Source organism: Spinacia oleracea, chromosome 5 (assembly GCF_020520425.1).
Source record: "Spinacia oleracea cultivar Varoflay chromosome 5, BTI_SOV_V1, whole genome shotgun sequence".
Classification (NCBI taxonomy): domain Eukaryota; kingdom Viridiplantae; phylum Streptophyta; class Magnoliopsida; order Caryophyllales; family Amaranthaceae; genus Spinacia; species Spinacia oleracea.
This window is the reverse complement of record NC_079491.1, coordinates 82,345,581-82,363,814: the sequence shown is the minus strand read 5'-3', so window position 1 is coordinate 82,363,814 and position 18,234 is coordinate 82,345,581. Positions and strand designations below refer to the sequence as shown.

The window sequence follows — 18,234 nt, the reverse complement described above, 5'->3', positions numbered from 1 at the left end:
TAAGGGGGAAATTACTCCAACCCGGGTTCTTTCAGCGGATGAGGCGAATTTGTTTAAGGCTTTTGCTATAAATCAGACTTGGTGCGAAACTAATCTAGAGGAATTCATGGTAATTCTTAAACATCAGGGATGGGTAAGCTTATTTTGTGATTATTCGAAAACCTCCATATTTCCGGATGCTATGAATGAATTTCGCGCGAATTTTAAATATGTGGATGGTGTTTGTTCTAGTTGTGTGAATGGAACTTCGTTTGAGTTTAATGCTGCTTATATTGTGAAGTTGTTGGATGTTCCTAATGAGGGATTTGATTTGTATGTGAAAGGAGCAACTGCTCAAATTAAGATTGGTGTGATGACTAATGAACAACTTGTGAAAGAAATATGTGGAGATCTTAAAATTTTCTCTTTAACTAACCAAAGCTTGTTCCCCACCCCTCTTCAAAAACTCCTTTTCAACCTTGTTCGTAGAGGTATTGTTCCTCGCACTCAAAAGAAAACCTTGGCCAACCTTTATGATGCTTCATTGATGTACTGCCTTGAACACAAAATACCAATCAACTTTCCTGCCTTAATGATTAAACACTTGTCCCACTATGTTCCTTCAGATTATAAAGTTGGTTATGCTTCGTTGTTGACTTTGGTGTTTCGAAGTTTCCCTGTGGATTTGCGTGACTATGGAGAGTTGACGGTCACTAGTCAACAAATTGTGCAAAGTGATCTATTGAGAAGCATGAATCTAGCGGTAGCTAATGGGTGATTATGTTGGGCCATGGCTACAGTGAAGGAGTCTCAAAGTAAGGGGGAAAAAGAAGTTGTTCCTAAGGTGGTTCCTAAGAAGGTAGAAAAGGCTCCTAAGGTGGTTCCTAAGGTGTCAAAGGATGTTCCTTGTGGTAAACGTAGGAGCATAAGGGTAGCTACTAGAGTTGCTAAGGTAATTGTTCCTCCGGTGTTTGTTGATATATCATGTGACAATGAGGATGATGATGAGAACGTAGAAGTCTTGGGGGACACTGTTGAATTTGATAAGGAGGAAAAGGAACTTGGTATGATTGAAAAAATATCCACCCCTGTTCCTACACCAAAGGTGGATAACCCTGTTCCTCAACCAAGGTACATCCCTGTTCCTCCCACTCCTACTGTTCCTTCTTCCTTTATTGGCTTTGGTGGGTTTGCTGCTTTTGGTTCTTCAAGTTCCTTAGGATCTCATGATCCCAATAAGGAGGAACTCAAGGAACAAGTTATCAAGTTGAGAAAGGATATGGATAGAATGATAATGCTTCAAGAGTCCACAAATGCTAAGATACTACAATTCCAGGATCAAGTTAAAGCATTATTGTCTGGAGTTCAACCGATGGATTCAAGTCCTTCCCATGCTTGAGGATCTCATTGCCAAATTCTCACCTTGTTCCTTCCCATCTTCCCAGATCCCAAATTTGTGTGTGTGTGTGTGTGTGTGTGTGTGTGTGTGCTACATTACGCTTTATGTTTATTTTGGAACTTTTTCTTTATTTTTTGGTTTGTACTCCTCTACTGGGATACAATTATATCTTTTTATTTTCTTTCCTTTATTCTTAGTGGAACTCATAAATGAACGTATCTCTAAAATCATGACTAGTTCTTTATTACGTTTTCTATTCAAATCTAGTACGTTGGAACTTAACTTTGAGGCTAACTTAGTTTGCCAACCGTTGATCGGAGGGCGCTCTAATCGGTATATATTAGTATTGTGTATTTCTACTTTTTGTTAATGCCAACAGGGGGAAATGAATGCGAACTTAAATTAAATTGATCTCTTGAGTCCGTTTCACTACTCTCTTCTCGATGTAAGTTTTGAAATTTTGTTTTTCGTTTTAATTTAATTTGGTTTATTAAAATTAATTTTAATTTTCCCTTAAATTTATTTCGGAAGTCTAGATTAATTTTTAATAAAATACTTTAATTTTTTATTCCTTAATATTTATGCTAATTGATTATTGTTGCACTTAGTGAAAGTGTGCTTTTGTTGTCATCACCAAAAAGGGGGAATATTGTTGAGCCTAAAGTTTTGATGATGACAAAGCAAACTCCTGACAATTGGTTAAGTTATGTTGCATAATAGGTTCCGAGATCCTTAGAGGGATAATGCTAAGTTAAGGATAAACTAAGCAACGTGGAATATAAGCAAGTTTACAAAGGCGAGATCCTTAGGCGAGTTCCTAAGGCGAGATCCTCATATATTATGTGGATCCTCGATGTTCCAGAGAAGGAACAAATTGGGAAGACTTCGAGTGAAGCTTCTAAAGGTGCAACATGAAGACTACAACATATGAGTTTATGTTTTAGGATTTATGTAAGTATTTAATAAAGTTTATAACTAATTTGGAATGAAAGGGACATAAGTATTTTGGTACGTTTTAAATGAAATATATTAACTGTAATTATAAAAGAGTTTTAACTTGGAAAATCTTTTTAATAAATAAAATGAATTTAATTAATAAATTTAAACATAGGATTCTGATTTTATTCTCCTTGTTTCTCAAGCAAAAGATTTTCCATGTTCCTTAAAACTCTCCCACGTATTTCTGTTTAAACGTGTATTTAGTGTTTTGATTTAGTCTCCCCTGTTTCTCTCCAACTATGCCCATGTTACTGAGCAGTAACTGTTAGTGGTAGTTGAGGAGAACATGGGTACCCAACCCCTAGGTAAAACTCTCCTATAAAAGGAGAAGAGTTTTTGCTTTTCAAAACACACAACTGATCTTTGCAAAATATATCTTAAGAGCTTAAACGTTTTAAAAGAGAATCAGTTTTCAAAAGAGTGTCCCTTGAGTTCCTTATTACTTTAAGCTTTATTACGTACTAGAGTTTTATATCAAATTGTATTTTGTGTTTAAGGGTTGAGTGATCCTTAATTGACTTAGAGTTAAGTCAAGGAGAAAAAGAGCGACTTAGAGTTAAGTCAAAGAGAAAAGGAGCGACTTAGAGTTAAGTCAGAGAGAGAAAGAGGAGCACATTAATCAAAGGGGATTGCTGTGGGGAACTCGTGTTCGAGAGGAACTCGAGTTAAAGAGTGTATTTGTAATAGAGTTATTGCATTAATACAAAAGAGTAGTGAGGTTCTTCTTGATTAGGGTCAAGAAGGTTCCTCCGTTTTATATCTTTCTTCGCTCATTGTTCTCATTCTCTTTATTGTTTAAATTCCGCAAGAAAGACCCAAGTTCCCAAGAAACAATTCACCCCCCCCCCCCCCTCTTGTCAAGTGTTCCTACTGAACTATCAATAAAGGAACTTAAAGCAAGTAGAGAAACAATGCAAGAGAGATTTTACGAGGAAACTTTCTAGGACCAACTAGAAAGAAAACCTCGACCCACTAGGGATTTCAACTCAAACTCTTTTCACTACAGGGCAACAACTCAGTTACAATCCTATAAGAAACTCGAGCATTACTTGAGTTCCTCTACGAACTCAAGTTCCCAATAGTTGTTCCTCAAACAACTACGCTGTCACCGACTTCCCTTGAAGTCTCTCTTGACTCTTTGGCTTTACTCAAAAGCCTCCCTATTTCTCTCTTATAGACTTCACTCAAAGCCTACCCAAATACAATAGGAACTCACTCAAGTTTCTACCCCATACACATCACGAACTCACTCATGTTCCTGCCCAAAACATTATACAAGAATTCACTCAAACCCTTGACCAATTCCCCATTACAAGAGCTCACTCAACCCTTGAGAAACTCTCAAAGTATAGATGATTGATAATTGATTAGTATTCCTCTAGTATGTATCACGTGAAAGAACAAAGAGGAATAAGGAACTCATAGAAACTTGGAACTAATAGACTGACTCAATAACGTGGAAAACAAAACATATTTCTTTTAAAATATTTTTCCTCTTAAAACATACATACTAGAAAGACTGCTAGAGTCAGACACTTTTGAATGAATGATGATGCATCCTTTTATAGCATGCAAGAATGCCTTGGCCACTACTCCATGATTCTTTACACGGGAAACCAGCACAACCACTAACCCACTAACTGTTGAATGTGATTTATGAACGTGGAGTGTAATGTGAGTAGTTATACTTGGGGAACAAGCCAATACCAAGTAATGCATCCTAGTTACTAGGCATGATCCTAAAATCAACAACTAATATGTCAGTTATATTAAACGTGATTTACCCATGACTTCATAGGATTCCCATGTAAATAGGAACCTTAATTGTTTTACTTATAAATGTTTATTTAGCCTTGACAACCTAGGATTCCCCATTTTCTTGGACTATAATTAATCAATTAATTTAATTAACCTATTCCAAAATATAAATCTTAATTTTCTTATTTATAATCCTAGACTTAGTCAATTACCTATTTATTAAAGACTTTTAATCAAATTGAAACTCTTGAATAACTTATCCTATATGCACGTTTATATTCTAAGTTAACTGACAATTAGATTAATGCATATTGACGTTATATTTAGGATGCAAACCAAGTTCCTAGACACGAGTTCACTGACACGAGTTCCTTTTAACACCTTGTTCCCTTACCTTTCACGTTTCCACATACTTACATGAATCCTAGAAAATAAACTCTTATTTATTGTCTTCATGTTCCATGTTGCTCCGCATGTTGGTTGTTCCTCGGGAACAAGTGCTCCGCGTATTGGTTGTTCCTAAGGAACAAGTGCTCCTCAGGAACAATGGTTGTTCCTCAGGAACAAGTGCTCTGCATATTGGTTGTTCCTCGGGAACAAGTGCTCCTCAGGCACGAGTTCCTTTACATTGAATCCCTGAATGTAAACTCATGCGCTCCTGATGTGGGCCTGAATATCTCCACCATAAGGCCCAAAAAAGCTACAATGACCAATACAGGCCGGCCCAGGCGATTCATGGGCCCAAGCCCAGGAAGTAGGCCCAGACCTTGGTACTTAAACGAAATAAGGGCAAAGCCTTATTATTGGAAAGCCCACCCTCTCTGAGAAGCCAGGCCCAATTTGTAAAAGGCTCATCATTGTTGGCCAAATGACACGTGTCCTAAATCCCTAAGGGGCACGCATCCCACAGCTAGGGTTGAGGGATCAATTCCCAAGAAACCCTAGCCCTATAAATAGCTCAGATCCCAAGGTAAGGGGTAATCAATTCATTCCCACCTACCTTAAACTATCTTTGCTCTGCCTTCTCTCTTAAATTACTTCTCTCTCTAGCCTATACTTACTTAGGCATCTGAGGGAATATTCCTACGGGAATATTCTTGTTTTGCAGGTTGCCAGAGGGTTCGTGCCAGCTCATACTTGATACCTCCGAGGAACGCGTGACACGTCATCACCGTAAAAGATCCCACAACATTTGGCGCCGTCTGTGGGGAGGTATAGTGTCATGGCCGAACTGCAATCTGAGGGCGAAAAGCACAACGACGGATCAGGGGAACGAGCACGGTCTCCTACCAACGGAGGGCAGCTCCCTGTTAAAAACAAGACTAGCAACCATTGTGATGCCGCAACCAGTCGACCTGCCTCCGCGAGGTCCCTGCGGTACTTGTTAAACGATCTCCATCAGAACTGAATGAATGGCAAGAGGGATTTCAGCACGTCCTCCAAGAAGAAATCACCAGATCCTTCAGCAAAGCCAACCCTGAGCAGGGTAGCGGCAGAGTGATGGAACCAGTAGCAGATGACTTTGATCCACCCCGGAAGGGACAACGCCCGGAGAAGGAAAGTCAGCATGTAAGAGAAGAGCGTCCGGGAAGGCGGACGAGCCTATCTTCACGGCAGACGACTTGCGAATCTCAGGATTATCACTCCCCCGGGATTTCTAGAAGGCGGCATGTGAACATCACCCTGGAAAAAAGTGGTCGAGGCACTGAAGTAAAAAGGAAACGAAGGAAGCCGTCAGCAAGAAACTCCTTTATATTCAACACGGCTCTTGAAGATATTCTCTTGGTTGAGGGACGGAATCTGGGAATAAAGCAGCGGTCCCCCCGACGCCCGGCTGCCTCGAAACAAAAGGCCCCGTTCTGCGCTTTTCACAGAGAAGAGGGGCACGACACTCAAAACTATCGGATGTTGAGAAAGATACTGAATGACTACGCGGCTAAAGGACACTTACGTCAGTACGTCCATTTGACAGATGCAAGCGAAGAGTTGAGTCTCCCCACCAATAGCAACAGTTATTCATACGAAGGATTCGTTGCAGTGATATCAGGAGGGATAGCGGCAGGAGAACCATGTAAAGAAGGACGACAATCAGGTTAGTCTTATCTCTGCCCCGCGCAAATGGATTTACCTCCTGTGGAAATTTCCAAAGACGATTACCGAAAGGCGGCAGCACTATATGATGATGATCCTTTGGTCCTGGAGATTAAGGTGGCTAATCTCAGAGTGAAAAGAGTACTGGTAGACACGGGGAGCTCGTCCGACATAATCACCCTTCAGTACCTGCAAAAATTGAAGCATGATGCCAGAGAAATAGAAAAAGTATTTAGGCCCTTAGTAGGATTTGGAGGAAGTATCGTCCGCCCAATTGGCTCCATCCTGCTCCCAGTCTCCATTGGCACCCCTCCAGTGACCAAAGAAGGTGTCATCCGATTTACGATTGTAGCAAGCCTCACCGCGTTTAATATCATACTCGACCGTCCAGCCCTCAATGACCTAAAAGCTGTGATTGTTCCCCATTTACTTCTAGTTAAGTTCTTAGGAAGCAATGGACGCAATTGATCCCTCTATGGAAACCAACAGCTGGCCAGAGATTGTTACTTAGCAACACTGGAACCGCCAGCATGGGGAGCCTCTCCAAAGAAAAACGAACAGTTGAAACCACTGAAAAGCCAGCGTAAACTCAGAGAGACACCTATGGCACATAATGCGGACAGACGTCCTGAGCCAGTGGGAGCGCACTATGATATAGTCCTAGACCTAGCGGACTCGTCTCGAACAGTTCCCTTTGGAATTCCTCCTGACGACCCCATGGCAGCGGCACTGGTACAACTGCTAAGAAAATACAAAGAGATATTCACCTTCACGGTAGAGGAGATGCCAGGCATTGATCTGGCGGTGGCCGTGCACAAACTGAATGTAGATAGTGCTATGAAACCAGTACGACAGAAGAAAAGAAATCATGGGGAGGCAAGAAATTTAGCCGCCGCCGCTGAAGTACAGAAGTTAATGGACGCAGGCTTCATACGTCCATGTCAGTATCCAGACTGGGTAGCCAATGTAGTACTGGTACCTAAGCCCAATGGGACGTGGAGGATGTGCGTCGACTATACCGATTTAAATAAAGCCTTCCCCAAGGACAGTTTTCCTTTGCCAAAGATAGATCCACTCGTCGAATCAACGGCAGGGCACGCCATGATGAGCTTCATGGGCGCTTACTCCGGATTTCATCAGATCCCTTTATGGCCCGAAGACCAGGAGAAGACGTCATTTGTCACAGAGAAAGCTAGGTTTGTACTGCTACAAAGTAATGTCGTTCGGCCTAAAAAATGCACCAGCCACCTTTCAACGATTGGTGAACACCGTTTTTACGAAACAGCTGGGGAGGAATATAGAAGCCTATATTGATGATATGATTGTAAAAAGCAAACAAAAGACGGATCACTTCGGTGATTTGCGAGAGACCTTTGAGACCCTTAGGGCTTACCAAATGAAACTCAATCCAAAGAAATGCATTTTCGGAGTCTCTTCTGGTAAGTTCCTTGGCTTTTTGATTGATGAAAGGGGCATTGAGGCCAATCCTGACAAGGTACATGCCGTCATCACTATGACGTCGCCAAAGACAGTTAAAGATGTGCAACGCTTGACTGGTTGCCTTGCCGCCTTGGGATGATTTTTGTCTAGAGCTGGAGATAAGTGTCATTACTTTTTCAGTACCATAAAAAAGGGGACCTAGTTTGAATGGACGCCACAGACAGAGGCCGCCTTCCTCCGTTTGAAAGAGCATCTGCACACTCTGTCGCGGCTAGTCAGCCCTCTCTCAGGGGAGGTTCTATGCCTCTACCTTGCCATCTCAGACTACGCTCTAAGCGCCGTCTTACTTACATAGAGGGATGGAATGCAACTACCTTTCTATTCGTTAGCCACATGTTGCAGAATGCACAGCTTAAGTATCCAACTGTTGAAAAATTCGGCTTCGCTCTGTTCTTGGCTAGCAAGAAGCTTCGCCCTTACTTCTTGGCCCATCGGCTGATAGTGTACACAGATCAACCTCTGAAACGGCCATTTACCAACCTGGAAGCGTCCGGGAGAATGCTCAATTGGGCAATCGAGCTTAATGCATTTGATATTTCATATGAGCCGCGGAAGACCATAAAGGGGCAGGCTTTTGCTGATTTTGTTGCAGAAATGACTAGGCCACTCTACTTGAAAAATGAAAAGACTCAATGGGTAGTCCACGTGGATGGCTCTGCCACCCAAAATGGGTGTGGAGCCGTCATTATCTGTGAATCACCAGAAGGGGATGTCTATGAATATGCAATGCGTTTCAACTTTCAGACGTCAAACAACGAAGCTGCATATGAAGCCTTGATATGCGGAATCCAAATAAGCAAAGCAGCCGGGGCAGCAGAGGTCCTGGTCTTATCCGACTCACAGTTAATTGTCAGTCAAGTAAAGGGAGAATATGAAGCCAAGGATGACGCCATGATAAAATACTTGGAAAAAGTCCGCCAAAAAGCACAGCAGCTGACTAGCTTTGAAATACAACACATACCACGGTCTGAAAACAGCAAGGCAGACGCCTTATCCAAGTTGGCAAGCTCAGCATCTTGCGACACACCACGTCATGTATTTTGGGAGGTAAAATAGTCCAAGAGCATTGACGTCTTGACGACAGACATCTTAGACCGAACGGCCACCTGGATGGATGATATTGTCAATTTCAAAATAAATGGGGTGCTCCCTGAAGACCCCAAGCAGGCGGAAAGGTTACAAAAGAAATGCACCTGGTTCGAGATATGGAATGAGACTTTATACAAAAAAGCTTTCTCGCGGCCTCGTCTTCGCTGCGTAACCCCAAAGAAGGGGCATGAAGTACTAGAGGATCTCCATCAGGGATTATGCAGCTCACACATAGGGGGGAGGGCCTTGGCAGAAAAAGCTCTAAGAACTGGATATTATTGGCCCACTCTCAAAGAAGACGCTCTTGACTTGGTTAAGCGGTGTGATAAATGTCAACGGTTTGCTCATCTTATTCGACGACCGGATCAGAAACTAACACCCATCACCAGTCCTATACCATTTGCTAAATGGGGGATAGACCTATTAAGCCCTTATACGATGGCCCCAGGGGGACTGCGCTATGTGATAGTTGTTGTCAACTATTTCACCAAATGGGTAGAAGCTGAAGCCCTGAAAAACACCAAGGCACAGGACGTGAGGGCCTTCATCTGGAAAAACATCTTTACAAGATTCGGCGTGCCGCAGTCCATTGTCTTTGATAATGGGCCACAATTCAAGACACCTAAGTTGGAAAGATGGTTGGCTGATCACGGCGTCACGGCATGTTTTGCATCAGTTGGCCGCCCTCAAGCAAACGGACAGGTAGAAGCATTCAACAAGATCATCTCTGAAGGGATGAAAAAGAAGCTTAATGAAGCAAAAGGGTTGTGGGCCGACGAATTACCCAATGTCTAATGGTCTATACGAACAACAGCAAAAAATTCCACAGGATAAACACCATTCTTATTAGCATATGGAGTTGAGGCCGTCCTACCAATTGAAATGTGTGAACCAACTCTGCGCGTCATGCTATTTAATGAAGATGCCAATTGGGAAATGATGAAAGCGGCCTTGGATTTCTTGCTTGAAACCAGAGGGAACGCGGCTCTACGCCAACAGCTATACAAACTCCGAATGACTAGGGAGTACAACAAAAGAGTCTCCAGAAGAATCTTAAAGGTTGGAGATTTCGTGCTAAGGAAGGTGGAGGTCGTTGGACGTACTAATGAACAAGGGAAGCTCACCCCTACCTGGGAAGGTCCATACGAAATCTATGAAGAGGTTCGGGACGGAACTTACCGAATCCAAGATATGCAAAAGCGTCCAATTTTACGTACTTGGAATGCGGATAACCTGAAGAAATACTTTTTCTAAAAATTGATATCTATGTTATCTTGATTAATGAATGAACACTTTGTAAGAATGAAGACGTCCACACTATAGACGCACCATGTAGCACGGGTTATTGAAATTTAAATGAAAATCTCCCAGCAAGCCGGCCTTTCCAGGGAATCTTTACTTGTGCCAAATACGTTACCCAATCCTTTAAAGAGGCACAGACAATAACACTCTCTTAAAGACTAGTCGTTTAAAGGCCTAAGAAGTGGCCCAGATTAGCATCCTCACTAGGCTGGTCACCTAGAACACAGGGGAAACACATTTTTTGATGGCTATATGAAGTAGCTAAAGACCTTGGCAACGGAAGACCAAGGAAAATAATCGACGTACCCATTTAGGGGCGTCAGCTATAGATGTTGAGCTAACCAACATCATAAAATAAACAGGAACGACAAATAAAATAAAACAACAGAAACGTTTAAAAGACGCCCAGTCATTTAAATAAGTCAGTCATAATTACAAAATTATGCACATAACGCCATCAAGCAAGGCGTCGCAAAAACAAGAAAAAGTGAAAATACAAATCCCCTAGATTGCCTCATTCGTCATCATCACCAGGAACGAATTCTGGAGGAGGACGTCCTTCCTTCAGGGCTTTCTCCACCTCCACCTGATAATCGATGAACTTCTTGAACCAGCTGAAGGGGCGCATACTGCCAAACTCTGCATTCCAAGCAAGCTCAATGCCCCCTTGGATCGACCTTTCACCCAGCACGGCAGATTGGCTACGCACCTCTTTGGATGTAGCCACTTCCTTATGAGCCACCTTTAGTTGTGCCTCCAAATCCTGGAACTTAGCATCAAGACGAGTGTAGACACCTACTTTTGTCCCCATTCCCGAAAGGGAAGGTTCGATGATGAGAACATAAATCTCCACTTGGCAACGCATCTCCTATAAAATAACGAATCTCAATCACCCTTTTCATTTCACCCGAAACCTGCTATTTATGGAAACCTGCTAAAAATAGTAACTGCCGTAATGGGTAGTTGTTAAAAGTGGCAAGTCATAAAAGATAGAAACCTGTCAGAATTAGGTGTTGCACTCCAACATAAATCCTAAATGAGATAGAAATTGTGAGAGGAATCCTATTCCTAATATGATTCGAAAATAAGAGTTACGTATTAATTAAAATCCTAACGAGCCTAGAGTTCGTAACGGGCCCAGACGTCCCGTCATAAAGTTAATACGCACTAAAAGACTCGAACAAGTCTCGAACACTCCGGATTCTAAGAGTCCGAATCTGACAAAGAAAACGGCCCAGACCCTATTTTCAACGCCTGGCTCTGGGCGCCGAAATCTTCGGCGCCCAACCCTGGGCGCTGAAATTACCAGGGACGTGTTCTTTCCTAATTCCTCGTGGATTAGAGCTCTAAAATTCTATCTTTCCACGAACTCTTTTCTATAAATATAGCCCCAAGTTCGACGTGAAAAGAACACACACAATTATTATTCTGAGTATTGACTCCAACCCCTAAGCCTAAGCCTCACGCTGCGAAATTGATCACGCGTTCTGTCGCAATCGATCCAAAAATCGAACAGAACGTATCCTGTCCCGTATCTTGAGATTCGTTAAATAAAAGGAGAAATAGCAAAGTCAAAGTGGTTAGTTTTCTAAGAACCGTGACGCACCTCTCAAGGGTGCGTCGTAATGTGTCCCTTTTCTATGATTTAATTGCTTTCCTCGCCCTTTTATGAACTGTTAAACTAATTAAATCTGATTGTTCTATCACGCCTAATAAAGATAATATTTTTGGGAAATTGGATTATCATGCTAGGTCCCTTAATACAATCTAAATCAGATAATCGCGCTCGATCTAGTATTATATGTTGCATATTGTTAAAATCAACTCAGATTAGTTTAATAGTTAACGCATGTCCCTTCAATTATTTATGCTGAGCTAGTAAGGATATCCTGCCTCTGGAGTTATCGACGAGCGAGTACTCCTCTCGGTAGTTACAGTCCCCCGAACCCTTAATCTCTACCCTGCGGGTGTACGTTGAGAGATCCCCACACCAAGGATCACAAGGGAACCTATGGCCGTCGTGGTCAAACATAATTGCACTCCCTTTATGTCACGATAATCGGGTTTTGTCAGTTTTTCTCATTGTTGTTAAAAACTGAATGGCGACTCCTATATTACTAGTCAATTGGGTGTAAACTCACAGGAAATCCAATTACACTTGATTTGACAAAAAGAAGCGTCACACCCACGAGGGACGAAATCACGCATTAGCCTCGTGCTTTTTCGACCCCCTCACAGTGGCGACTCCACTTGGGATAGTGAAGGAAATACTCGTGCTTGTAGGTAATCAAAATAGCCGAAGGGTGAAACGATCCTACCCCGCGTTTATTTCCCCATCAAGTTTGGACGACCTGAAAATCAGCATATTAATGTGAACGGGCAGAACCGCATAACGAATCTTGGCTCCCTCAGGGAGTTTGGACTAAGGATACCCATCGCCAACCGGGGGGTGCATACGCTTCGAATGTTGTCCACTCGGCACTTTCGCTAGTAGTACACCCGTCCCAAACCCAATCGCTCGCCCATTAGGTCCCTCTCATTGGTGCATGCCCCCTTGGCTTACATCGTGATTGGCCTCTTGGGTGAAATTGGTCTGTTGAAGGCACTACCTCGACCGGGGCATGTGTTGGATCTGCGATAGAAGCGGTACCAAGCCAGGCGCAAATACTACCCATAGAAGCCTATCATAAAACTACATGACATGTTATTAGTGCCTCATGATGTAATGTTAATTATGTGTAGCGAAATATATGATTGTGTGTGACAAACCATCCTAGAAAACCAACGACCTAAAAAATTGCCCAAACATTCATAAACCAATTGGCCAAAGAGTTACACCAAAATACGTGTTCCGCAAACCCGAACGATCGCCACAAAAATAAGTGATGATCGGGATGGCCCGTAACGAATCCCACAAACGTTGCACAACGCGTAAAGGACGTTATTAGGCAAGCACGCAAAATCAAAGTCGCATAAACAAAAAGTAGACGTAAACAGAAAACGAGAACCAGCCAGGGACGCATTTTCAACGCCCCTGGCTGGGCGCCAAAATTTCTCACGCCCTACGCTGGGCGCTGAAGTTGCGGCCTGGCCTTCTGGTCAGGCGCAGCAGCCTCGGTGCCCGCGCAAAAAAACACGTAGCAAAAAAAAAACCATTCGTAAAAATTGCTGCAAGGGCGTATGAAAAGCACTCGATTCTAAAAGCGACTAAAACAACAATAAATAACTCTTTGTGTCGTTGTTAGGCCTCCTACGACGACAATGCTCAGCACCAAAACCGAGCATGCTAATAACTACGAATGTCACACGGGCAAGTGTTTCGAAAATTCAAAGAATGACCAAAAGAAAAACCAAAAGTGTACCAACAAAAGAAAGGGCGAAAAACCAATAGAGAAAGTCAAAAGTCTAGACTAAGTAATGCTTGAAACTTTGGGGCCTAAACTTTAGCTTATCTTATGCATAGGGCTGGTCTTGCCACTTGGTGCCGGTCTCAAAATCAAAGGTTAGTGTGTCTCGAAGATACATCACCAACGCCAGGTTTAGTGACTCCAAGCTCCGTCCGTCATCCCTCATTTCAAGGATCTCCGTTTCCCCAACCTCGATTCGCACCCTCAAACATGTCCATCGAAGAATTGCGAGACCAGATGGTCCAAATGGCCCAACTCATGGGTCAACTGAAAATGGAAAACGAAGCCTTAGCGGCTGCGCAAGCCTAAAATGACCTCGATAACGAGAAGAGGATTGAAAAAATGGTCCTACAGCAAACCATGGGGAGCAAGTACTTCTCCCTCGATCCTGAACCTTTTCCTGGCAAACTACCAGAAAAGTTCAGTTCATCTGACTTACCAAAGTTTAAAGCCACGGACAATCCCCGTGATCATCTATTGAGCTTTGTGAATGCCATGAACTTGAAAGGCGTGGACAAGTCCATGTATTTACCTGCCTTTCCCTTGTCCTTGGAACCTGTGCCGCTCAAATGGTACTACCACCAGGACCCTAAGCTCTTCCCCACTTGGGAAGACTTTGTCAATGTCTTCATCAAGCAATACTCGTCGAACATGGATTTTCAAGTCACCATGCGCGAGCTGGAAGTTCTCTTCCAAAAGAAAAATGATGGTTTCACAACCTACTTTGCTAGATGGAGGGACCAGGCGGCCCAACTAATCAATAGGCCTCCCGAAACAGAATTGGTCCAAAAATTCATTAACAACCTGGACCTGGCTTACAGACAACACCTTAGGTACCTGGGACTTGACACTTTCAAGAGAGTTTATGATGTGGTAATAAAGATCGAGGATGATCTCGCAAAAACAATACAAAGCAAACTCGCATACAAAAACAACACCTACAACAGGGGCAACACATCCCAACCCCAAGAAGTCCATGTCGTAGAGGAGACTCCCGCCCGAAGAAGCTCTGGAAGATGGGTCCGAGAGCGAAAGTTTGCCCCACTCGGGTCGACTTTGGTACAAGCCTTTGAAAGACTAACCAATCAAGGAAAGTTGAGGCCTATAGGCCCCACCCGTGACCAGCCTGTCAAGAGCAAATATTGGGTCGAAGGTACTTACTGCAAATTCCATCAAGGAAATGGGCATGACACTGAAAACTGCTGGAATTTAAAAAATACGATCCAGGACATGATAGAGGATGAAGTGATACCTCTCCCTAACGTTGGCAAACCCAACAACAACAAGAGCCCACTCGGCTCTTGTCACATCTCTCTCGACCAACCAGAAAATGAGAACTTCGACCCTACGGTGTACATTACACCCCGAGGAGCACCACTTGTTGTGGTCCCTATGGATCGAATCGAGAGAGAAGTGTGCGGTGTGTGGGATGATAATGCTGAAGATATCTACCTATCTCAAGTATCGGGCCAGGACCTCTTTACTGATACTTGGCCCGGGTATGCTCTCATTGACACCACCCCTCAGGAACCCGAAGTCGACAATCTTACCCGATCCGGAAGAATATACCAACCGGATATTCGCCCACCTCCCATGGACGATATCCCAGTCAGACAAACTCCTGAGATTGGACGGCACACCACCGTCGCAGAAGTCATTGAAAATCCTCTCTTGAAGCAACTAAAAAGAACTAAGGCCGAGATTACCATCTGGGATCTCATGTGTACTTCGAAGGAGCATCGCGAAAAACTTATTCGCTCACTTGACCTCATCTCAGTGCCTACGGATATCATACCTGACTCATTGGTTAACCACGTCACGAGAGATGCTGGAGAAAAGGCCATAGTTTTTACTGACAAATACCTGCCCAAAGAGGGGGGTGCCCACAATAAAGCCCTCTATCTAGTGGTTGGATGCAAAGGACAAAACATCCCCCTAACGCTCGTAGATAACGGTTCGGCAGTTAACGTTTGCCCATTGCGAACCGCCCATTGCTTGGGGCTAGGAAACGATGACTTCCAAACCTCCACGCAAGGGGTACGAGCTTATGATAACTCTCAAAGGCCTGTGTTGGGAAAAATCAACCTTACCATACAAACCGGGCCTGTGGCACGCACCACGGAGTTTCAAATAATCGATATCAAGCCCACTTTCAACCTCCTCTTGGGGGGACCTTGGCTCCATGACTTAGGAGGTGTGGCTTCTACCTTGCACCAAATGGTTAAACTTAACCATAACGGGGTAATACTGGAAATCCGCGCCCCTCCTCTCGACATCAGTTGTACTATGGTTGGAACGGCCGAAACTGCAGACGACCTTTATGGGTTTCAAATGGATGAAGCAATCCAGTTCATCGAAGACTATGATCCAGCATTCCTAGACCCGCGCGCATCCTGAGTCATCCCTAGAATGCTGTTAGCTCAAGGTTATTTCCCAGGAACCCCATTGGGCATAAGGAAGAAGGAATGCACATTCCATCCTTTACCCAATAAATCTACTCCCTTTGGCTTAGGCTATGAACCAACGGAGGAAGATATCGTTGACCGCCCGTCTGGGCTACGCCTTAACAAGGCCAAACAAACCACCCTCCTTCCCCCGTATCAAAGAACCCTTAACGGGATGTTCGTTTGGGAAGGAGAAGAACACCCATGTTGTGATTTCCCTGAACCCTTCGTTCAGGATGGCTTGCTAAAACCCGAATTTGAAATTTTCCATGACTGCCACACCTTGGATGAGGCACCCCACCTCACCAAGACCAAAACAGCTGAAATATTGGACAACCAGGCTCTATGGACATTGTTTAACGAATCGAGGCCTATGGAGGACGAGACTGTGATGACTACCCTAGCTTTACAAGATGAAGGTTTCGATCCAACCCGGTTAATCGCTCCTGCATCAACACTAGAAGAGATTGAGAACGGATGGGTGAAGACATATCAGTGGGTCAACGCAAAAGGAATAGAATTCAAGATGAGTACCGGTGAAGGACCAAAGTTTTACGAGACTAAACCCAAGGCTTGAGCCATATAGAGCACCTTAGTAAAAAGCGCCTAGTAGTTCTTTAGATTGGTAGAAAAAATAAAGGCTTTAGATGGTCTTAGGACCCCTTAGAATATAGGTTAATTTTGTTTCAGTGTGTTATCCTTACTTTCCAGATTAATAAAGGCGTAAGATTTCTCCTAAAAACTTTTATTCTAACATTAAATAAGCACCAAACGTACTTGCAAAGAGGCGGCCCACTCTAGGCCCAATAGCAAGGCCCACTCGGTCTCGAAATCGTGACATGGAAACCAATTCCCGAAATCCACAAAATAGACCATACCGCCCCATTCATATTTCCAAGACATAAGGGTCAAGCCCGTGGGACCCAAAGAAACCACAAAGAAATCAAATCCAAAACAATGCAAATGTTGCTCTAAAAAACATAACCCCCATTTATCCACGTCATTAGCAACACGCACCTCAGCCCACTCAAAAGCCCACACAAAGATCTTCATATCTTCCACACACTAATCCCATTCTCAAAACCGTTTCGAGTCACGAATAGAAAACATTAATCCGGACAAAAATGCGTCTCACGCTAACAGTCAAATAAGCCTCCGAAATAGCCTCAAAATTGATTTTAATACGAGTAAAAAGCAAAGCACAAAACGAAGAGAAAAGAAATAAATGCAAGAACATGTGAAGCAAAGCGTCAAAAACGACCGCCCAAAAATCATTTTCAGCGCCCAAGGCTGGGCGCCGAAACCTTTGACGCCCCAGCCTGGGCGCTAAAACTCTCTGCCTGCCTAACTTTTTTCCAGAAGTGCTCGTCATTTTACCCGCCCATAACGGAAAAATAACGAACACTTGGGGGGTACAGCACGTATCCAGAGATGCGTACCAAAAAATAGTCGTACAAAAAACACATGGAATTTCATTTTTATACGCAGCTTACGGCAAAAACAGCAGACTAACATAATGATAATACTTCACTCATTTTACCGATTAAATAATATGCTTTTCACCTCAGGGCATATCTATTAAAATCCGGCATCCTAGAATGTATTCCAGCTAGAACTACGCGCGACCTGATTCTGACAAGATATGTAGGCAATCCTTACCAAGGATTCGGTCCAATCAAGTAAAAAAAAAACATATGTACATTGTGCAAAAAGTGTTAGACATATATAAAATATAAAAAGAAAAGAGGAGAAGCAAAAAATGAAAATAAAAATAAAATACGCCTTTATAAAAAAATGATAAGAAGGAAAACAAAAGTGCTAAGGAATGAAAAACAAACACAACTGAAATAAATAAAGGGCACCTACACCCTAGCAGGAACTGCACTACTCTAGTTCTTGCGGATCATCAAATAAAGTCTTGTAGAGGGCAATGTTCGCAGGATCCACCCCCACAGTCTTCTGCGCTACCCCTATATCAATCTCCATAAGAACCGGCTCCTGGACACTAACTTCCAAAGATGCCAAGGCTTCAGAAACATTCTCGGTTATAGCCCGCTCAGCCTCAAGGGCACAGACAATGGTGGGGGAAGGATTATCAACATCAACTGGATTAGTCACTGTTTCTACTGGCGGTTGAGCCTTCCTAACCCATACATTGTTCCGGCGACGATCTCCGCGAGAGCTTGCATTTCTTTTAACAACGGCAGGCCCCTTCATGTTAGGCATCTGTTAGGTTATGATTCATATGACAAAACATAAATCATGC

The 18,234-nt window shown here is 43.2% G+C and overlaps 1 protein-coding gene across 1 annotated transcript; it reads left to right on the top strand.

Moving 5' to 3' along the window:
- Window positions 1–6,253: 6,253 nt before the first annotated feature.
- LOC110787097 (uncharacterized) lies at window positions 6,254–6,694 on the top strand. The gene has a single exon (XM_021991670.1). It carries the CDS (start codon window positions 6,254–6,256, stop codon window positions 6,692–6,694), a length of 441 nt encoding a protein of 146 aa, XP_021847362.1.
- Window positions 6,695–18,234: the final 11,540 nt, after the last annotated feature.

Excerpts from the sequence above, each read along its gene's own strand:
- LOC110787097 (XM_021991670.1), top strand. The coding sequence starts at position 6,254 with ATGGATTTACCTCCTGTGGAAATTTCCAAAGACGATTACCGAAAGGCG.